We start from the raw sequence: 23,880 nt of genomic DNA on the forward strand, positions 1-23,880 counted from the left end.
ATTTACATATTATATTTTATCATAGCTTTTTTTGAGCAAGCAACATTTAATGTCAGCTATGCTCTGATTAAAAACTTTCTGAAGGCCTTAAATTGATATCTATCTATCTATCTATCTATCTATCTATCTATCTATCTATCTATCTATCTATCTATCTATCTATCTATCTATCTATCTATCTATCTATCTATCTATCTATCTATCTATCTATCTATCTGTTCATCCATCCATCTATATATAAATGTTCGTTATATGTATTAATAACAATAATGCTATTCAATGGTGATTACAATGCTGCAAGGGTATAATATGGTTCCAGGATAATTTATAAAGGTGAAATTAAGAAGGAAATTAGATTGTTTTAATAGAAACACCTTTTTTTTAAAATTTTTTTTATCAAGTTACATTTACTTGTAAAGCAAAAATGGACCAACTTTTTTTTTTTAACCAATGTTAAGCACGTTTATAATTAAAGCAAGAACAAATATCTGTCAATGTGCTCAAAAATTCAACTTAATTCAACAAGAAAAAAACATTTTACTCCTCATTGGCAGGCGAGTAAATGTATCTTGTATGTATGTAATATTGTACATATTCATGCGTATGAAATGTTTAATCACAATCTTATTTAAAACATTCTTAGGACATTAAATTAGAGTCTATCTATCCATCCATCCAAATAAAAGAATGAGTTTTGAGCAGTTGCTTTAACAAAAAAATAGTTCACAAGTAAGAACCAAAGAAAAACACACAGCATTTTTAGATATTGCTTGTTGGGCACCAGAAATAGTTTTTAGTCTGTAATACAGCACACATATACATAGGATTATACATTCCCAAACAACGACATGCAAGTCACTTTGAGTAAGAAAATGTCTTTTGATAACCAAAAAAATCCTCCTTATGAAATTCTCAGCTCTTTTTTTTCCAAATACTAAAAAATGAAGCTTTACATAAATTATGATCACGCTCCGGCAGTTTTTTAAAAATATATACACAGGAAAAATATATATATGATTACACAATATACAATAACATAACAAAAGTGCAAAACTTAAGTTTGTCTAGTCACACAACCTGTAAAACTATATGCAGGAATGCTCTTTCTTCCAACATACTGATGTTACAACTCAAAAAAGAAAAAAAATGAACAAACTATGCATTAGTGTTGCTAATAAAGTCAATTACTGTTTTTTTCACAACACTGTAGGTACCAAAACAAGAACACTTCCTGAAGTTGCAGAAAAAACCCTGTAAAGCTTTCTTTCTCTCTCTCTCTCTCTCTCTCTCTCTCCATTTAAAACGACAATGCTGACAGCCCTCCAAAGACATCAAAATCTGGGAGAATCGAGAAAAACACACCTTTTTAGGAATTGTTAGGCAACACACACTTCAATTAAATTTTACTTCAGCTGTAAAACTATTTAGAGCAGATGTGATTGTGCAAATCACACAAAGGCAAAAAAGGGCACATGATGGTGTTTACAGCAAGGCCAAGAGCATGGCGACGTTGATAGGCAGGTCTATCCTTTCATTCGTGTATGGCATGGACCGAACCCGTTCAGGAGGAGAGAGCAGAAAGGCTGTAGGTCCCACACGCTGCTCCACGCAAGTCAAACACTGAACACCACCCGCGTCCACACTGTCCATCTGAAACACATACAGTGAAAGATGCAAATTAGAAAGCAACATACAACTTCCTTATATAGAGTTGAAGGCAGAATTATTAGCCCCCCTGTTTTGTTTAACGGAGATACGTTTTCAAAAACAGATTTCTAAACATAATAGTTATAATAACTAATAAAGACTATAAGATGCTAGTATTCACCTTAAAGTGACATTTAAAGGCTTAACTTGGTTAATTAGGCAAGTCAATGTATAACAGTGGTTTGTCAATGGGGGAAAAAATTGCTTAATCTTTCTATATTCTGTCATTGGTGGCCTCTAATGTAGTTCACTGTATTTTCTAAACATATTTGGTTGAAATGTCTTGGTTATTTGAAAAAAATGACATATTAGCCATAATCAGGTACAGTCTGGTGACTGCATTTGACTTGAGTGACTACTAATTGAGGACCATGAAAGGAATAAAATGGAGCTGAAAAATAGCAACAGGGGTGAAACAATGCAGTACAAAATATGGTATTTAAAAATTACATTTTAATAAATGAAAACCAAATTTAAAGCAACAAATAAAAATCCTTGAAATTCCATGGTCTGCTTAAACCTGTTTTTAGACATATTATAAACAAATTAAAGAGTAAAAAGACACTGACATATCTGACGGGGAGTTTGCACATGCTGAGGACGGAGTCTGCGCTGATTTGGTTCTCACAGTCCTTAGTTGAGCAGGTGAGCGCTGGATCTTTACTCAGCAGAGAGCTGGTCTGCTCTGATCTCAGGAAATACTCCTGTGACAGACAAATATGCTTCAGTGTCATCACATATGGATAAAAATAATGATGAAATGCAAAGACAAAGAGCAGTAACTCACCCCAGTGAATGTGATGAGATTGGTGATGGTCTTACTGATGTAAAGGGTTTTCTTGGCTCGAGTGATGGCCACGTATATCAGGTTCCACTCGTCATCTGGGACGTTATCTGCAGCCAGAGAGTAAAGATTTAGGTTTATGAATGACTAAATTGGGAACAATCTATTAAACTTTTTTTAATTATGATTATTTTTTTACATTTGCATTTTTATGCATATGAATTTTAGTGTAAAGTGTAAAGTGTATGATTTTTGGTCACACTTTATTTTAAAATGTATATTTTTTGCTAATAACAAACCATTAACTCTGACTTTCTGCTTGATAAACTCTTAATTTGCTACTTATAAATAGTTAAGTTATTGGTATTAGGTATTATGTAGGACTAGGGTTTAAAATAAGACCATGCAGAAGAATATGTACTTTGAGTACTAATAAACAACCAATATCAATAAATGTTTATTACTACCATTTATGTTTAACTTTTAATATATAGTCATTTATACATAAATATGCATTTTTATATTGTGCATATTCACTTAGAAATGGAATCTGGAATAAAATACTTAACAAAACAGTTTTGTGAAACCAAGTCATGTAGAAATATAACAAACCTATACTGAAACCACCGGCTCTCCGCAAGTTGTGTCGAGCACATGGTACTTTTGCAAAGTCATCGGTCACAACAACTACATCAAACTCCAGGCCTTTTGATTTATGCACCGTGCCAAGGATAAAATCTGTCACGATCAGAAAGACAATAAAGACAATTAGCTTGCATATGGTGAGATTTTATCCTCATGCTAATACTGTGTGTATTTCTCAAAAACAGCTTTTTAGTCTTTAAGTTGCTCACCTGCATCCTGTGGACTTCCCTGGGCACAATCGTAGATGCGTCTAACCAGCTCTGGAATACGTTTGTTGTATTTTTCCACCATGGCCAGCTTGCCCTCCAGCTCGCGGTCCTCTGAGGCTATGGCGTATCCCTTCAGACCCATGAATCCACCCATCTTTTCTTTGCAGAAATTCCGGATGAAGAAATCCTTGATCTTGAGGTTGTCTGAGATTGAGAAACAAAGCAAAACAAGATTTAAAACACTAAAACGCATAACAATGCAATTATGATGTTTTAAAAATATATCATTAAACTTCAGTGACTCGCCTTTCTTGCGCGTGTCTTCAGATTGTGTCAGGACCCAGATATCCATAATTTTGTCCAGTCCAAAGTTTTCAACACCCTGAAATCAAATATTAGCATTTTTTATTTTTTAAATCAGACATTTCGTACAGTATTTTCCACAAAATAAGTCACAGCGGTAAAAATAGCAATGTTGAAAGAGGAAAATAAATTTAAAATAGCAGGTAAGTCACATTTGATAATTAAACTAATAAATATTATAAAATGGTCTAAATCTAGCCAAAATTACAATGTTTTCTACACATTTCTTTTTAATCCCCATCTTCTCAAAAAATACTTAACAATATTACTTTTAATTAAATGTAACATTTATTATATACGTGAAACTATAAACTTTTATAAAAATATTATACAATGAAATATATTATGACATATTATGACAATGAAATTAGCAGCATGCACACACAATTGCTTCAGGTTGTCCCAAAACAAATTGATTAGTTTAACTTCTGTTTCAAATGCTTTGAACATAAAACAATTACGTTTTCCCCAAAATAAAACCGTTAAAATTGTGTCGTTTCAACTTATTTTAAATGAACAAGCAGCAAAAAGACCCAGAACGCTGCGGCCAGGATTCTGAGCAGAACCAGGAAATCAGAGCACATCACACTTGTCCTCGGGTCTTTGCACTGGTGCCCAGTTACATTCAGAATAGATTTTAAAGTATTATTACTTGTCTCTAAATGACTAAATGGCCTAGGACCTCAATACATTACAGATATACCCACTGAATACAAACTTAACAGATCACTTAGATCTTTAGGAACTAGAAATTCCAAGAATTCAGTCAAAGCAGGGTAAATCTGCTTTCAGCAACTATGCTCCACGCTGCTGGAATCAGTTTCCAGAAATGATCAGACATGCTCCAACATAAGGCACATTTAAAACAAGACTGAAAACACATCTGTTTAGCTGTGCCTTTACTGAATGAGCACTGTGCTACGTCCAACAGATCGCACTATTGTGTCTTTCTTTTCTTTTTCACTTATTTATAACCTGTTTTAACACGCTTTAATCCGTTTTTAACCACTTATATTATTTGTTTTTATTTTCTTATCTTTTTCATTTCTGTTTATGTAAAGCACTTTGAATTGCCACTGTGTATGAAATGTGCTATATAAATAAACGTGCCTTGCCCTGCAAAAGTAATTTTTTGAGTGTAGGAAATGCACTATACAGATGTTCAAACATTTCAGGTTCAACACTACTCTAAATACCCAAATGCTTGCTTTAAGTTAATTACATATTAGTACCTTACACAAAGTCAAAGTACATTTAAGATAATTCAAAAGGCTTTATAAAACTAATAGTCAACCTGAACGAATATGACATTTTAAATGAACGTTTAGATAAAAACATTCCCATTGCTGTATTGTTCCTTAGTGAATGCACTCACTCCCACAATGCAGATCTTGCAGTTAGGGTTGACTTCAGTGAGCCGCACAGCCTCGCTGAAAACCGTGACATTACAGCGGCTCAGAATCGCCACACTTCCTTCAGGCATCTTCTGTCCATGTTTCAGATGAAGAAGAGTTTGTGTGTCCTCTCCTCTTACACTGCCTGAAAAAAGGCACAGATTATTTTGCCTAGTTCAAACCCTAAATGCAAGGAAAAAAATATTGTTTCAGCAAATATAATAATACTACCAATACTACTAATACTACTACTACTACTAATAATAATAATACTTAATTAATATTAGTAGCAGAATTATTATTATTATATTTGCTGAAAGATTTTTTTTGACCCAATAATATTGCTTAATCTCACCATCCTGATGGCCGCCAACCAATATCTGTTTCACTCCTTTACAGCCGTCCAATATTGAAGCACCAACATACGCAATTTCAGAGCCAAACCTAAAGCTCTGTTAAAAAAAAAAAAAAAAAAAATGAATATGATCAAATCTCACAGTGGCAGCGAATGCTATATCTCTAGTCACTTTGTGGTTTGATTCTTACCTGTGTGAGATAGTAGATGTGTGTGTGTTGAACAAAATACAAAGCGTTGACTGCTCCTCTGAAAGTGTAGATCTGCTGATGAGGATCTCCAACCAGGATTTTCCCACAGCGCTGGGAGAGCATGATGTCCATGATGACTGATGAAATAATAACATAACAACACATTATAGTATCTGAAAACACAACTTTTAGGAATTTAGTGCAGAATGAAAATGCAAAATTACTAAATTACACTAAAAATTACAATATTTTAATTTCTTAAATAGTTTTTTTTTCTACATTTACAACACAAATACTAAACAAAACATATAATTGCCTAAAATTGGATGAATTTACTAAACAATCATAGGTTAGTTTTAATTTTTACCTGGCGTACAGTCTTGAGCTTCATCAATAAATATGGCATCATATCGGTCCAGGACTGGATTTTCCAGCTGCCAGAGTTTGAGGTATCCTATTGACAAACAATATTAAAAAAATAATAAAATGCAATTTTGTTTATTATTTTCCATTGATTATTTAGAATTTTGTTTAACATTTCTCTTATTATTTAGAATTATATTAGAATTTTTGCAGCTTACCATCATGGGTCATGTTGTACACTCGGTCTCTTCTGGTCCGCATCTCGACCATTTGGTCCCATATGTTCTGCGCGAGACTCACAAAGGTCTGGAAAGAAAGATTTTTTGGGTTACAACACTTTGGTTTACAAATGTCCCACTAATTCATTACATTTTATTTTCAAGATATTTTCTGTTTCCATTAGAAGTATGGAATTTATTAAACCTTAAACCAACATCCAAGTTAGAAAATAAGATAAAAAACATGTCATTATTTTCGTACATTAAATATAGTACATTATATAAAATGCATTACATATACAGTAACATTTCAATGTTTTTAGAGCAAATATAATGACTAGCATAGTAATTAGTTTACTATCATCACAGCATTAAAAGTACATTAAGTGTTCAATAGTTGGAACTTAACAAAAACATTTTAATGACAAATTAAATGACCTGGATGATTTACGAATCACAGTGTAGTAATTGTAATTTTATACTTTTTCACTATCCTTCAACAAGTTAATATCCCTTCTATGTTCTCATGATTTTAATTTAATAATTTAAAAATAGTAATAACACATTTAATATTGTCGCTCATTCTTTGATATATGTTAAGTGCGGGTCAAAATAGAAGCATGTTGTTTTATTATTACATGAATGTAAGCATGTTGTTTTATTGTTACATGTTGTTTTATTGTTACTTTAATGTATCCGTCATGTTCAGAGATGAGGATTTTTTTATTCATTATTTTTACATTAAAGCAGATGGTTTTCTCATATTAAACATGATTTATATGTATATAAATAAGTATAATTGAATGCAGACACAAAACAGCCCATTCAACAATGCATCTTCATGTTACCCTTTTGGCCTCTTCATCTGGCTGTTCCCTTAAGCCTTTTGTATTCTTGTACTCGAACGGGACGTGTTGCGTGTCGACACGCTGGTCTGTGGACGCCCAGTAGTTGTTAAGCGTTTGCGTCACGACTTTAGCATTGACGAATCCTCCATGTCCTTTCGGTAAGACCCACGCCACATCAAATGGCTTCAAATTACTTGACAGTTTCCTGATATTCTTATACCTGCAAAGCAAAAAAAAAAAAAAAAAGACATGCAAATAATCTTAGCTCATTCATTATTATTATTATTAGGGCTGCACGATATTGGAAAATTTGCAATATTTTGTTATTCTGCTACAGTTGAAGGCAAAATTATTCATTATTATGAATTAATTATTCAATTGTTTTTTTGAAATATTTCCCAAATTATTAGAGCAAGGAAGTTTTCGCAGTAATTCCTATAATATTTTTTCTTCTGGAGAAAGTCTTTTTTGTTTTATTTCGGCTAATATGAAAACAGTTTTTAATTTTTTTTATGTCAATATTATTAGCCCCCTTAAGAAATATTTTTTTCAATTGTGTACAGAACAAATCATTATCATACAATGAATTGCCTAATCACCCTAACTTGCTTAATTAACCTAGTTAAGCTTTTAAATGTCACTTTAAGCTGAATACTAGTATCTTGAAAAATATCTAGTCAAATATGTGTGTACGGATTCTGTAGGGTAGAGCATCCGCATAAAATCTACTGAACTAATTAAAAGCATTGATAAATACAATAAAGAAACAGTTACAATTGAAATAAACAGTGCTTGATCTGAGCCTAACAGTATTTAGATACAGTAACTAAATAATAAAAACAATTCAATAAAATTGATCATTATAGAGTCACTAATGGTACAATTTCTTACGCCTGAATGCTATTTAAAACCCTCATACAGTCACAGGCCTCAAGAACTCATGCAAATGATTAATTATGATAAAGACACAACATTGCAAGTCCTGCGATATGACTGTTGTGACTACTGTTGGTTTACCATGTTTATTATTTGCAGGTTTTTATTTATTTTTATTATGTCCTAAAGCCTAACCAGGGACAAGGTCTGCAAAATAGTTTTATGCTATGTACGCGGCATTGGTTGTCTTTGTATAATAATGTCAAGGGTACTGTCCCTGTTAAATAAATGATTTGAATAAAATAAAAATGATCACATTGCGATATGGATGCTGAAACGATATATTGTGCAGCCCTACTTATAATAGTTTCTCGTTTGCTAAATGTTTCTCCAATAAACAGACCTCACTCCCACAGATCTGTAGGCCATTGAATGGACGGTGCTGCATTCGACGTTGTGTGGAAATAACCGATTGGCTTGCACCGCTACAGATTTGTTAAAGGCCAGATAGAGGAAGCGCAGGTCTGGCCTCTGCTGAGCATATTTCACTAGCGTGGTTGTCTTTCCAGTGCCTGCGACAACAGAAAAAGGGATTGTAAGACCAGGATACTATTTGGTGCTATACTACAGGATTACTTTTAGTGGCAAAATCATTTCAGTTATTGTTCCTTACCTGCAAAAGCCATTATTTTGACAACGTGATGATGCTGGATGTCGTGGTTGAGAATCTGCTGCTGTTCGTGAGTGATAAGCTGCCTAAAAATGAAGATAATTAGGTTTGATGACTATGACTGAGGTAATTATATGGATGTATTATATGTGCATGTGATGAATTAAGATATCAATTAATTATAAAGTTGCATTACAAAAACATTTGGGGTTGATAACTATTTAATTTGTTTATAATAAATACACATTATCATTATTTATTGGACCAAACATATAACAGTAATATAACATTTTTAATTGTTTGTTTAATTAAAAATTAGCAAAAATGTAACAAATTTAATAATTAACAAATCATTATTTGTTTGACCAACGATATAACAGTAATATGACAATATAAAAATATAACATTTACATTTTTTTATTTAACTAAAAATTTGGATATAAGCTTAGGGTTTAAATTAGTAGGGGTTGATCTTTTTTTTTCATAATAATAATAAATATATATTATCATTATTTATTGGACCAAAAATATAACAGTACTACAACAATAAAACAATATAACATTTTTAATTGTTTATTAAAATTGCTTGTTGAAAATTAGGATCATAACAAAGGGGTTAAAAAGTTTGGGATTGGTAACAATTAATTTTATAATAATAAAATAATACATAAGATCATTATTAATTTGACCAAAAATATAACAGTTGTAATACAGTATAATGATATAACATTTACATTTTTTATCCAAAAATTAAGACGGCAGCTAAGGGGTCAAAAAGTTTAAGGTTTAAAACTGTATTTATTATAAAAATAATATATTATAATTATTTATTTGATCAAAAATATACAATATAATAATATAACATTTACATTTTTTATTTAACTAAGAATTTGGATAGTAGCTAAGGGTTTAAATTGGTCGGGTTAATAACAACTATTTTTTAATAATAAATGCATATTATCATTAATCATTTGACCAAAAATAGAACAGTAATATTGTGACATTATTTCAATTTGAAATAAATATATATTTTTAAACTGAATATAATTTAAAGATTTTATTTATTTGTTTGATACTGAAACGACATTTTCAGCAACATTATTTCAGTCTTCAGAGTCACATGATCCTTTAGAAATCATTCTAAAATGTTGATTTGTGTTAAACAAACATTATTGTTCCAGGGTTTCTGCAGAACTTTTTAGGACTCTATTAAGACCATTAAGAATGAAATTTTAGACTTATACGAGATTAAGGACTTTTCTAATGGCCTGTTATTATCATGAGGAATACTTGTTTTCTTTCCCTGATTAGGGAATTTAATTTGGCGATTTTTAGTGAAAATGTCTAACAGCTGTTGTCAATAGTATAACTTTGTAAAAATATATATTTAAAAAAGGGTTTGAGAAGTTTTGTTAGTCATTGGATGGATGTCAGTCCGATCGAGTAGATTTACTTGGATATAGCAAAATTAAGACCAGTTTGAAATGATTTAAGACCAACAACACAATATTTTAGTGAATTTAAGACTTTTTAAGGCCTAAAATTTTGTTTTAAAATAAGACATTAGGGCTTTTTAAGTCCCAGTGGACACCCTGTGATCATTTAGAAACATAACGATTATTTCCCAGCATACTTTAATAAACAGAAGTTCAAACAATAGAATCTTCTTGAAACAAAAATATTTTGTAACATTACAAACGCCTTCATCATTCAATTTGATGCAAAATAATGTAAGATAATAAGGCATTTATAAAATCTACCCCCAAACATTCTGAAATTAAAACTAACACCATATTGAAATGGCTGCCCACCTGTTGTCTTTCAGGCTTGTTGGAGATGCATTTTCCATCAAGTGCAAGACATAAAAGATGTTGTAGTGCCACCTAAAAATAGAAGATCAAAAAGTAAAGAGCTATTTATATCTAGATGCAAACGTTTGATAGCAAGTTTTTGTCTTTCTTGCATTCAGTTAAAAATCACCTAGTAACCACTGTTTACTTCCTCAGCAGTCGAATGTAAATTCTGGAACGCTGTGCAGAGGTTAGGGTCATTTGCAGGAAGCTCTTCAAACTTGGTCTCTTACCTGTTGCTTATGTTAATATTCCGCTCTCTCATGGCCAGAAGTAAAGTCGCCACTGCCCACAGGTATTCAGAAATCCCCCCTGTGGTCAGCAGACAGCCAGATCTCCGCAGAAGAGCTACCAGGTCCAGGATATCTTTCACTCCGTCAGCTAAAATCAACAACAGTGCCATGGCAGACCAAGGGTTTGGACCCTGCAATACAAGTCAAACATCAAAACTGCACAATAGAAAGCAACATAAAGGCTCACGTAGTTTCAAATACTGTTCACTGAGTACACATTACTGTACCTCTTCATCCACCATGTCTGGGAGTCTATCTTTCATACAAGCTTCAGCGTGAGTGTACAGCCGGTGTCTTTTAATACATGTCAACACATCCTCCACATTCACCCGTTTGCTGTGTTTGAACCCTGACATATACCTGGGAAATTAAATGGCAACAATTCACATCATCGCATTCTCATTATACTTTTCTGATTTTGACTTTCTTTAATATCCACAAGTGGAACTTTTGGCTTCCATAACATCATTACATTAAAAATTTAACATAATTACATTCAACACAATCACGTCACATAAACAAAATAATATTAATAATAACATAAATGCATTAAACATCATCACACAAATCACACTGAAAAGGCATATAACACAATTAAACCTATTTAGTTATTTAAGCTCTCCCTTGTTTTTGTTCCTCTATGATTTTCTATGTATTTTCATTTTGTTTGCTAACTGTTTAAGTATTTATCTGTTAAAATGTTATCACTATTTTGCTAGCGTTGCTTTGTTTTGCATGTAATTGCATGCCTCTTTATAGTTTTCTGATTTTGACTTTCTTCAACATCCACAAGCGGAACTTTTGGCAACCATAACATGATTACGTTCAAATTTGACATAAATTCATTCAACTTAATCGCATCACATAAATAATAATAATATTTATAATAATAATAACAATAACAACAATAATAAAAACAACACAAATACATTGAACATCATAACACATACCACATTAAAAAGACATATAACACAATTACCCTACCCATAATCATTTTATTATTCAGTTCTCTTATTTTTATTCCTTGATTTTCTGTGCACTTTCATTTTGTTTCTCAACTATTCAAGGATTTATCAGTTAAAATGTTATTACTATCTTGCTATTGTTGCATGTAAGTGCATGCATTATGTATTTCTGACTTTGACTGTCTTTAATATCCACAAGTGGAATTTGCCTTTGGCTTCACAAGACAATTACATTTAACATTATCATGTCACATGAAAAAAACATCAAATAACACAAACACATTCAACATGCATATAACAGAATTAACCATACTCTTACTCCTCTACTCTCCCTTATTTTTATTTATTTTCATTTCAGAAAATTATTAATTTATAATTTTAAGTTAAGTTTCAATTTAAAGTTTAATCCAACTATATTTAAATCAAACAGATGCCAATGTTTTATGTGTTCTCACACCCAGATAGAGCATTAAAAACTTTCTCCATTACTTTTATTCCTCAATTATTTTCCATGCATTTTGATTTTGCTTGTTTACTGCTTTAGTATTCATCAGTGTAAATGTTATTATCTTGCTAGCGTAAATTTATTACTATAAGCTGTCCATTTAACTACAGTAGACCCCCGATGTGCCAACCTCAGCAGTAGTACTACAAAGTGATGCAAGGTGTGAAAGTGGGGGCTGTGAACCTCTTTCTTTTGTACTTCACAGGAGAAAGTGTTAAGTGAGGGGATGTAGTGTGAGGAGGATTGTGTTTCTTCTTACCTCAGCATGTTGAGGAGACACAGGTCCTCCTTTTTGCTAATTTGATTAGCATCCAGGATAGACCTCACCTCCTTAACACCCTCGGTTTCCCGTTTGCGGTATCTGCAGTACAACTTCTTCCAAGGAAGAAACTGGGAAAAAATGAATGAGATGTCACAAAATACTGCCACTAAGATACGCAAATAAAGCAAAAAAAAAAAAAAAATTAAATGAAAAAGATTTTATTGACACACATATTACATGTTATTTTAGCTTATATATGGATTCAAGCTCGAAATTGTTTATACACCTGGCAAATTCTTACTTATAGTTACTTTTAATTCAACGAGTTTTTTTAAATCTGAAAATGATGCAAGATTCTCCTAAAAGTTAATAAGACGATGTACAAGTGGCACGATTGTGGAAAAAAAGATGTTTCTCAGCATTTGAACAAAAATTTAGGGTATGAATAATTTTTTATATATATTAGGGCTGCACGATATTGGAAAAAATGACATTTGAATATTTAGTTTTTCTGCTATACATATTGGGATATGAATATAATTTCAGAAGATGATCCTTTGGAAAGAATTCACAATTTTACATTGACTGGGAGGAAATTGTGTGCGAGTGCATCTGCATCAAATGTACAAAACTATAAAATATTTATACAAAATTAAATCAATGACAGCACAGATAAGGAGAATCGACCAAAAATAAAAAATGAACAGCACTTTATGGTTTCCACTGGAGTCCGAACGAACAGAAATTCAATAATTAAAATGTAAAATAATGTAATATAATAATATAATATAAATAATTTAACAAAACTAATCTCTTTTGAAGTGGGAAACTTTCTAATTGCTTGTCTCTAAATCGCTTAAATTCACTTGAAATCGATTGAGATCCAGCAACGTGACTATTGCAGATTCACCCATTGTGATATCGATGCTGAAACCATATATTGTATTGCATTGCATATACATAAAAACTTTTAATTAAAGTAAAATACAAATTATAACTTAAAATAAATACCTGCTTAAATTATGTATATATACAACTTATTGATTATTGAAAAAAAGCTGTTTTCCAATAAAGATATGTAAATAAAGCCTCATCATCATGTAGTGTAAAAAACATATGAAATAATAAAGAAAATGTGTCTTTATATCTGTACTTGTTAAAAAGCAATAAGTGATAACATTAAATTTTAAAGAATCAAAAATATCTTGTTGATAAATGGGTAGGTCCTGGTGGCTTGAAGGATAGCAACAAAGCATTAGTGTTTAAAATGACAGTAATTTAGCGTGTAATGTTTGAAAGACACACCTTGGGGTCCATGACCACGTCTCTCCAGTGACGGCACACCAGACTGATGTGCTGAAAGAGATCCTGAGCAGGGAGAAGAGCGAAAACTTCCCTTAGGATCTCTTCGGGCAGATCCTGGACGTGACCCTGTGGCACCTCCTGCCCTCCCCGCACTCCCAGCAGCCCAAAATGGGCATCAGGAAGAGCTTCCACCGAGTCCTCTTCGTCTCCTTTGTTCACAGCAACCTCCGCCTGCTCTTTTTTGACCGATACAATTTCCATCTCAAAGTCATCATCAAACATGTCCTCTGTGATTCCTTCCATGAAGTCCTCTTCAACATTTTCCTCTTGTGGGATGCATTTTTCTTCCTCCTCCTCCTCATTCTTTATAGGAGTTTTGGTTCCTTTTTGCGGGCTGGAACTGATGACTCCAGTGACGGAGAAGAAATCAGTGATGCCCTTCTGTTGTCCTGCACCATCTGAAGCTTAATAGCCAAAACAATAAATTAAAATGTTTGAAAAAGAAAATATTCATAGTAGCTACACTCAACCCCCCATACAAAATGCATAAAGATGCAAAAGAAACATATGAATGAGACAGTACCACGTCTTCTTCTTTTCGTGGGTGTCCTAGGCTGAAGTCTTTGGTTTGGATCTCTGTTGTTGAGACTGACACTGAATGGCTGTGTAAGAGACTGGCTCCCAGTGTTGCTTTGAGCCAGATCGTTACATTCTGAGGGCCCCAGATGCCTGCGTTTGGCCCTTCCTATTGGAAACATATGCAGATACACAGAATGACTGTGGGGAAACCACAGAAACATATATTTATGCACCTCACGAGTCGCGAGATTGGAGCTGAATGCAAACTTTAAATGCAGGCGTGTGCTCGTTTACTTACAATAGAACAGGCATTTAAATTACTCAAAAACAAACACGACGTGTAAAGAGAAAACCCACAAAGGGGGTCATCGTTAATATTTACCTATCATGGAAGACTCCATGATGAATCACAGTGCGATAAAGTGTAACTTCCACAGAAAACAACACAACAACAACTTCAGGAGGGCTCCATTTCCGCTCTACCTCGCTACAAATGAAAGGTTCCTGGCGTTATTTTCAAAATAAAAGTTCTAATAATACTTGCTTCTGATTGGACAGACGCGTGGTTTAGAGTCCACTTGATTGGTTGAGCGCTACGTTCGCGTTTGCCATGCTCACTTTTCTGTATGATATATATCTTTACGCCGGTAGAAGGCGACAAGCGACTGTTTCAGGCAATTATATGCTTTTTTGCGTCTCAAAATTGTTTTTCCTAACCGAACAAACAGTTAACATCAATAACTTCTTGAAAAGTCTTGAAGCATTGGAGTCAGCTCAGGAAGAATGAACCGGTAAGATACAACGAAAATGTCAACAAAAAAGATGACAGTGTTTGGTCACCAGCGTGATATAAACATAATTAACAATATAAACGTTAGAAATTTAATATTAACATATTTTATTTCAGCTTGTTTTCAGCTTATTTTAACTTCTGCCCCTTTTAATTTAGCTTAAAAATCGAAATATAAATAGTTATAATAGTATGGCGATAATAAAATACTGCTGATTAAATTAATGGGTTATAATAAGCTAAATTACTTCAAAACCCCCAATCAGTGTAATATAATAAGTTTTGATTTTTAAATTTTTGTCATTTTCATTTTATTTGTTCGTTTGTAGTTGATTTAAGTCACTGTCGAAACCATTCTGGCAATTTTAACCAGAGTGGAAAAAGAGGATAAATAATTTAGTTGTTAAAATATTTATACAGTTTTATTATGATATAACTGAACATATACAACCAAACATATATATGATTGAATAATCTGACAAATATAACAATTGTAAAGTAGTTAAAATACAAATAAATAACTAATTATTAAATAAATAATAATTACATATTAAATTAAATCAAATCAATAAATACATTGAGTTGAAATAAATAATTTTATATATATATATATATATATATATATATATATATATATATATATATATATATATATAAACTCTTTATAATATTTATTTGAATGACATTGTGTACATTGTTTTATACAAGAAACTATATGAATGCCTTTTGCATTTTAATATTGAGGTCCCTCACACGATCATGTTTAGGGGTCCATAGCATCCAATAGATGGCAGCAGACAGATATACTAAACTCTTTGCTCTGCCAGAGACTGTCTTGTTATAATGTGGAAATGAAAAGTTCTGTGTTTTACTCAAGCATTCACTCAAGCATTTCCAATCTTTTATGAATTCCTGTCTTCTATTAAACACAAAACAAAATATTCTGAAGATTGTTGGAAACCATTTGCTATTGACATCTATACTAGAAACAAAATTAGTATCGAAGTCAAAAGTTGCTGCTTAATATTCTTCAATATATCTTTTTTTTTGTTCAGCAGAAGAAGGAAACTCAAATGGAGGGACAGTAAATGAAGTGTGAGTAATGTACACATTGTCTTTAATGCACACTATGATAGCTATCATCTTCTTAGCTACTTTAACAACAAGATTAACTGTTAATTATTAACATTGCATCAACTTGTTACAAATGTAGGTGTCCTTATTGATTTTAAACACAGCCAGAACATTGATTTATTATTTCCAAATGACCAATAACCTTAGACGTGGAGCATGAGGACAAGGATTTTGTAAAGGTTTATTGACCTTGTTTGTTTTTGCAAGTAAATGATTTTAGTCTGAACTTGTGGATAAGTAATTATTGTGTATGTGGTGGTGGTCCTGGTCCCCATAATTGCAGACCTAACATTTGTCCACAACTATTTTTGAATGCCTTAATTACCATTTCTATGATGTAGGGCATCACGGTGACGCAGTGGGTAACACAATCGCCTCACAGCAAGAGGGTCGCTGGTTCGAGCCTCGGCTGGTTCAGTTGGCATTTCTGTGTGGAGTTTGCATGTCCTCCCCGTGTTCACATGGGTTTCCTCCGGGTGCTCCGGTTTCCCCTGCAAGTCCAAAGACATGTGGTATAGATGAATGGGGTAAGCTAAATTGTCAGTATATGTGTGTGAATGAGTGTGTATGGATGTTTCCCAGTGATGGGTTGCAGCTGCGTAAAAAAACAAATGCTGGATAAATTGGTGGTTCATTCTGCTGTGGCGGCCCCAGACTACTAAAGGGAGTAAGCCTAAAAGAAAATGGATGAATGAATATGTTCACTTTTATTTAAATTCTAGTTGAAGGATTTTTAATTATTTTTTTGTGTTTTATTAAAAATGTATTTAAATGCATTTGTAGTTTTTTGAATATAAATATTTTTCTAACACTTTAACAGGCATCATAACTGATCGGTAAACCTCTTGTCCATAGGTTATCATTAAAAAAATACTCAAAAGTTGCTTTGAGTGGTGTCAGGAAGACAATTTAACCAAAGTAAAAATTCAAAAAACAATTACAGGGTTAATTTGACGTGGTTTTGCATTTGCAGGGCATTTATTTTTGCAACTACAGCCTATTTATTTCACTTCAATAAAGGTTTTTTTTATTTCAAGTAAATTAATAAGAAAAATGCATGGTTTTAGTAATTTTATATTAAATACAATTTTTATTCAAATATAGCCGAATAGCAGATATTATATGAAAAACACAAAAATGCAGAACTTTAAATGCACATTTAAAAGCCAAGTTTAAGTTGGCTTAATAAATAAAATATAGCAGATCCTCCAATGTTAAATTAACATAGTATTAATATAGTTCTCATCTGAGTGTCTAAAACTAAAGCTGCGGTCACACTGAACTTTTCTCCTCACAGACTTCCATTCATACACACACAAATACTCTCAGACTGAAAATGCAAGCTCGTGCGACAAGTTTCGCAGTTCGCTTAATTGGAAAGTTCGAGCTTGGTGAACTCTGACCTGCGAAATTGCATCACATGATTGCGTGAGACCAATCGAAAATCAGAACATGACCTCTCTGGACAGAAATTTTAAATATGGACCAATCGCTAACTTTTTTTAATGTATACTCATCTTGTTTTATCCCACCCCTTTCGCAGTGCCGTAAAACAGAATTAAGCAAGCTCAAATTCCAGTGTGACTGTAGCATAACACACTGAGATAATTAAGTGCTGATTTAGCATTAATGATGAACACCTGCTGTTAACAAGCAAAATCACTGAGGAGAAACACTAAGCTAACTTCATTCACAGATGAAATCAGCTGAAAAGAAACACATTAAATCTCTCAAAGTCTCAGCAGAGGATCATTAAACAACAAAGTGTTAACAACTTCACGAACCACTAACCTGACAAATTCAGTTGATTAAACCTTAAAATTAAGGGCTGAGGTTAGTTAGTTTTTTGTTTCTCCTCAATGTTTCTGCTTGTTAACAGCATCATTAATCATCATTAATGCTCAATCAGCATTTAATTATCTTTTCACTTTTCACTTATCACTTTGTTAGTTTTGAACACTCAGATGAGAATTATATTAACACTGCATGTAACTACGGAGGTTTTACTGCAGATGTTAATAAAGTCTTAGTAAACTAAACCCGAATAGAATTATACTTTTAAAAAGCAAAATGACTTAAAAACAACTTCTGGCTCTTGATCAGATCTCTGGGCTGCTTCAAAAACTCTCATTCTGTACTTCAACTTTGTGCTGTTTTAAAGCCATCCTAAAGTTTAGTCTTCAAGGCTCTTGTGTGTACGTGAATGTGCATTAAGACATGCTCTAAATACCCCATAAGTGCTATTCAAATTGCAGGCATGAGCATGAGCTTGTCAGGAAAATTTGGGAGCAAAGTACACTCAAAAAACAGATTGCAAACTACTTATTTAAAATGAGCTGAAATAGCACAATCCTTAGGATTTTTTAGGGATAACGTAAATGTTTTGTGTTCAGTCCACTCAAATTTGTAAAAACGATTCAGTTAACTTAATCGATTTGTGTTGGGATGACACAAAGGAACTATGTGGAACCAGCATTGTTTCACAGGTGTAGGTCTACAATTATTATTGCTGCTTTTTATTTTGCTTAGATTTGTTTGGGACAATTTAATTGGTTTATGTTCAATCCACTTAAATTTGTTAAAAGTGTTAAGTTGACTTAATTTGTGTTGGGACAGCATGAATGAATTGTGTGGAAACCAGCATTATTATAGTTTCCTAAGCTACAAGTTAATGCAAATAAAGTCAAAATCAAGTCAAGTCAGATTTTTTACGTACCTTATGTGTTTAAAGTACTGTTTGAATTGTTTTGTACCACATCAAATTAATGTGACATTGTTAATGTAGAAGATGGAAACAGTATTTTCTTGGAAAACACACTCCAGTTACCTTCATTTGACTTTGAAAATTCAAGCATTGTTTAGAGAAAAAAAACAATAAATACTGTCATATCTTCTAAATAATCGGATTTTTGGCTCTTGTTCATGTGTTACCAAACCATAGTAACGTCTCTAAAGCCCGTACCAAAACTTTCCAGCTGCAGTTTTTGGAAAGGTTGACTCCTAGTGCTAATATTAATAGCTGTCATGTGGTGTTTGATTCCTTTTTGTCGTTTTTTTCCATACACTGCGGCTGACTGGGAATTCCTGCTCGTGTGAAGCTGCACGTATGCAGAATCAATCCAACACTCGCTTCTGAATCCTAACCGGAGGATGTGTGTGTGTGTTATTAGAGTCAGGCTTTGCTGAAATGGTGGAGTTCCCGCTTGGCTGCATGGACCGTCTATGACATCACCACCCAGAAGAGTGTGTATTAGTGAGTGCACTTCTTACAAGCCTGGAAAGTTAGTGAGCTGTTCTATGTCTCTTTCACTCCTCTGTTCATTTCACAATGTTTTAAATCTGCTAATGTGTTTTTCTTCTGAAATGACTTTATCTCTTAGGTGTTACGTACATTTACTCAGCAGGTTACGTACGAGCAGGCGGAAAAAAATGCTCACTCTGAAATTTCTTGTAATTTTAACCAAAACTAGCTGTAAATTGCACAAAAGTAATATGATAATATTATACAGCTTAACTTTACAATCTGTGTTAGGGTTAACGCATTGCAAGTAATGCGAGTTACGTAATAATATTACTTTTCTAAGTAACAAGTACAGTAATTACTTTTAAAAATTAAGTAATAATATTTTTTGTTGAATTAATTTGCTTTTAAAAAGTAAATAGCTGATTTAAAATTGAGATGAGAAAAACTCCTGCAAGTTCTGAAAGAGATCAAGCCTCAGCCAGGTCAGAAAAAGTAACTCAAAAGTAACGTAACCCATTACTTACCATAAAAGTAACAAAGTAACGCAACTAGTTACCTTTTAAGACAGTAACTCAATATTGTATTGGATTACTTTCCAAAGTAACTTCCCCCAACACTATTTACAATAATATTATATATTTGTCAAATAAAAAACATTTTAAAGCACATTTTCTAATAAAAAAACTTTTCAATTATTGTCAGTACACTAGAAAAATGTTAAAAGGTGAAAAAAAAAACTATTAAAAGGATATGGCAGTTAAGATGGTGAATTAAGTGTGAAAATCGAAATTGAAGTTTTTTTTTATTAAAGTAATACAAATACATTCGTTTTATTTGCAGCACTAAAAATAATTTTTTCAGAGCAATATTACGATTTAAAATATTAATAAAAAGTATTACATTAATTTTTCATTAATTATTTGTTTGTTTATTTATTTTTATTTGCTAAAAAATGAAAGATTATAACAGCTATATAAGGAATAACTGATGACAGGCTGATTTAAAAGTAATGCACCCCCAAGGTTGCGATGTAGGATGCAAAGTAATTAAATATTTAATTAAGCAATTAAAGACTGTCATACATTTTAAAAGAGAATATCATTTTAGTTTTTCATCTTTAAATGTCAGCATTCAATTTATTTTTAACCCAATGTAATATAGTTTGATACAGCATTAACTATTGAGATCTGAAACATTAGAAAAAACTTTGTGTTTTCAGGTTTTTTGTTGTATTTTCTGACTAAAAAGCATTTCAGTTGGTGCCAACATCAGATAATCAAGAAAATATGTTCAATATGTCAGTTTATATTATACCTAAAATGTGAAGGTTAGGTTATGTAATATAATGTAACAATTAAATGTGCTTAACATATTGTCAGAAAAACTAAACTTAACACTGAAAACAGTCTAACATCATTTACTCTCCTTATAGGGGAAACAAACATTATTTAACATTCGGACTATGTGTAAATTATGCTGCAGAACAGAACGTGACAGTAAAGTTCAGGTACAGCCATTATTTGTCTCATAAATCGAAAAATAGCATTTCTAAATGGCTCCAGCAAACTCATTCTTCTCAAGTTTTAAAATCTACAGCCTGAACAACTCAGTTTTTCAGCCGTTGACATGAACAGATGACGTCTGTTGTCTCTGCAAATGCGTCAAAAGATGAATTTCTAGCAAAGTTATTAGTAACCTTAAGGCTTGAGTTCACAAATCAGACTTAGTAGTGGCAACCACAGTGAGTGTGTATGAAAACCTGTTTGGACAAGCTTAAAGTTTATGCAAAAGTCTTAAATCTCTCCCACACACTGATGATTCCCATTCGTTTCTCCATATTTGGTGGAAATAAAGCTGCACATGCTGAACTTGATAATAAAGTAGCTTGTAGGAGCATGCAATTCTTGCTGGCTGATGTCGATGCATTGTTAACGCTTTTTAAATATAATGCTAAATGACTATAATTACCCCATTTTAGACTATGAAATTACAAGTAAACATGTGCAAAATTGCTGCAAAATTTGGCATGCTGCATTTGTGTTGTGATTGCTTTAGTTAAACAGGGCTCGTCTATATTTGAGTCATTTTCTTTGGACGCTTAACTGGTGCCACCCTGATTTACTTAAGTACATCATTTAAAAATACTTTTCAACAATATTTGTTCATTTCGTAGCCGTATAGCCGGATTTGGTGAATTTCCTCAGCATAATTTTATCCTTGGTTTCTGCTTCTAAATGTTTTCTGCAGTCACTAAATTGGGACTATTAAAACCTTTTTTGGTATTTAGTTATTAAAATAATATAGACATTAGATTAAACCTAGGCATCTAACTGAAATATATTTAAGGGGAAGTTTAAAAGTAATTAAACTAAATACTATTAAAATTTAATACTGAAATAAAAATAAAACTAAATAAATAATGCAAAACAACAAAATAATCTTTTTTTTTAAATGAAGAAAATAACAAAATAATATAAATTCTTTAAAACTGCATCTAAAATGTAAATTAAGTATTAAATTAATTGAAAAGCTGCTTAACAATGTAAAATTAAATAGTAAAAATTTAAATAAAAAGAAACTCCAATACTATAAACAATAAAAACCCCAGTTTCATAATTTGTTGATTTCATAAATGATGTTATCTAGTGAATCTTATCTATAGTGTAAAACTATTAAAAGCTATTGAAATTATTATAAATCTATTACAATTTCTGTTTATTCATAGTAACCTAAAAAAATACAAAATACTTCAATTAAATTTAGAAAAAAAATTATTTTAGGTTGAATTTTGAATGTTAATTATAAAAAAATAAGTGAAGTTAAAATAAAAAATGTTTAAAAATGTTAAATAAAAGCAAATATTATTATTATAAAATGAGTTTGTATGCTGTACTAGAATTATAAAATATAAGTGAAATACTATTAAAAATAAAAAAGTAATCAATACATTTTAAAAACTAAGAATATGCTTATTGAAAATTTATTAGAAAATGCTAATTCATTTTTTAAAATAAAAGCTGTAATAATATAGAAAAATATACAATATGAATAGGACTAAACCATTAATAATAAAACAATTGAAACTTGCTTTTTTGTTTTGCTGTTATTACGAAAGACTGTATTTATTATGCACAATAACTGTTATATTTGGACTATTGCACACACCATATAATATTTTGTTCAGTTCAGTTGTGAATCACTGTAAGGTTAAAGGAGGTCAGATTTCTCTGTAACCTTGAACCTTCATTTACTGTGAATTGCTCCTGGAATTTACAGTTAAAACTGTAATTGGCCGTTTTTTAAGAGAACCTGTGACATGAAACAGAAATAGATCTGTCTGAACGTAAGTCACGTGTCAGGAATGATGTAATCTTGGCTTGAAATTACCATCAGGGGTGGAAAGTATGACTGATGCACATTCAGTAAGGTGATTTTGCTAAATAAAATAAAATAATAATCATAAAAATAATAAAATAAATATAAAAAATAAATAAATAAAAATAAAAATAAGGGTGACGCAGTGGCGCTGTAGCTAGTGCTGACGCCTCACAGCAAGAAGGTCGCTGGTTTGAGCCTCGACTGGGTCAGTTGGCGTTTCTGTGTGGAGTTTCCATGTTCTCTCTGCTTTTGCGTGGGTTTCCTCCGGGTGCTCCAGTTTCCCCCACAATTCCAAAGACATGTGCTATAGGTGAATTGGGTAAGCTAAATTGTCCGTAGTGTATGTGTGTGAATGAGTGTGTATGGATGTTTCCCAGAGATGGGTTGCAGCTGGAAGGGCATCCGCTGCATAAAACATGTGCTGGATAAGTTGGCGGTTCATTCCGTTTTGGCGACCACAGATTAATAAAGGGACTAAGCCAAAATGAAAAACAATGAATAAAAAAATAAAAAATAAAATAAAATTAAATAAAATTAAATAAAATAAAATTAAATAAAATTAAATTAAATTAAATTAAATTAAATTAAATTAAATTAAATTAAATTAAATTAAATTAAATTAAATTAAATTAAATTAAATTAAATTAAATTAAATTAAATTTTAAAAAAGTAAATAAATAAGTAAAGAAATGTACCTAAAATAATTGCACCAGACAAATGTTAATATTGTATGTAATATTAATGGAAAAAACAAAAGTTAATTCCTGACCCTGATTTTTGGCCACACTTGAGCAATCACAGACTTTTGATATGCTCAAGACTCATATAATTTGTAACAAAATGGTCTTATCATTGTAAGTAATACTGTTTTTTCCGACTGAAGGCTATGGTCACCTCATCATATGCTCAGCTGATCTGTGACCTGCTTTTTCTGTCTGCGCAGCTGTTAGTT

General features: G+C 32.0%; 1 protein-coding gene and 1 long non-coding RNA gene across 5 annotated transcripts; one reads left to right on the forward strand and one right to left on the reverse strand.

Moving 5' to 3' along the window:
• Window positions 1–756: 756 nt before the first annotated feature.
• Window positions 757–14,877, reverse strand: fbh1 (F-box DNA helicase 1). 4 transcript variants are annotated; one of them, XM_087247490.1, is made up of 22 exons: window positions 14,765–14,877; window positions 14,387–14,548; window positions 13,804–14,267; window positions 12,496–12,626; window positions 10,994–11,126; window positions 10,707–10,897; window positions 10,435–10,506; window positions 8,627–8,709; window positions 8,357–8,525; window positions 7,078–7,297; window positions 6,230–6,317; window positions 6,016–6,102; window positions 5,649–5,785; window positions 5,458–5,554; window positions 5,084–5,247; window positions 3,652–3,727; window positions 3,346–3,549; window positions 3,104–3,229; window positions 2,495–2,601; window positions 2,277–2,411; window positions 1,487–1,650; window positions 757–1,338 (listed from the first exon to the last, which is right to left on the reverse strand). In XM_087247490.1, exons 1-22 carry the CDS (start codon window positions 14,781–14,783, stop codon window positions 1,332–1,334), a joined length of 3,036 nt encoding a protein of 1,011 aa, XP_087103616.1. In that variant the 5' UTR covers window positions 14,784–14,877; the 3' UTR covers window positions 757–1,331. The 4 variants fall into 4 exon arrangements, with proteins under 4 accessions (XP_087103616.1, XP_087103615.1, XP_087103617.1 ...); XM_087247489.1 differs by having other exon boundaries at window positions 14,387–14,580; window positions 14,681–14,873; XM_087247491.1 differs by lacking the exon at window positions 757–1,338 and having other exon boundaries at window positions 1,380–1,650.
• A 154-nt stretch (window positions 14,878–15,031) lies between these two features.
• On the forward strand, window positions 15,032–19,594 carry LOC147844635 (uncharacterized). The gene is made up of 4 exons (XR_015482763.1): window positions 15,032–15,173; window positions 16,228–16,267; window positions 16,648–16,833; window positions 19,477–19,594. It is a non-coding gene; the product is annotated as an uncharacterized LOC147844635 (long non-coding RNA).
• Window positions 19,595–23,880: the final 4,286 nt, after the last annotated feature.

Source organism: Danio rerio, chromosome 4 (assembly GCF_052040795.2).
Source record: "Danio rerio strain M-AB ecotype USA chromosome 4, GRCz13ab, whole genome shotgun sequence".
Taxonomy (NCBI): domain Eukaryota; kingdom Metazoa; phylum Chordata; class Actinopteri; order Cypriniformes; family Danionidae; genus Danio; species Danio rerio.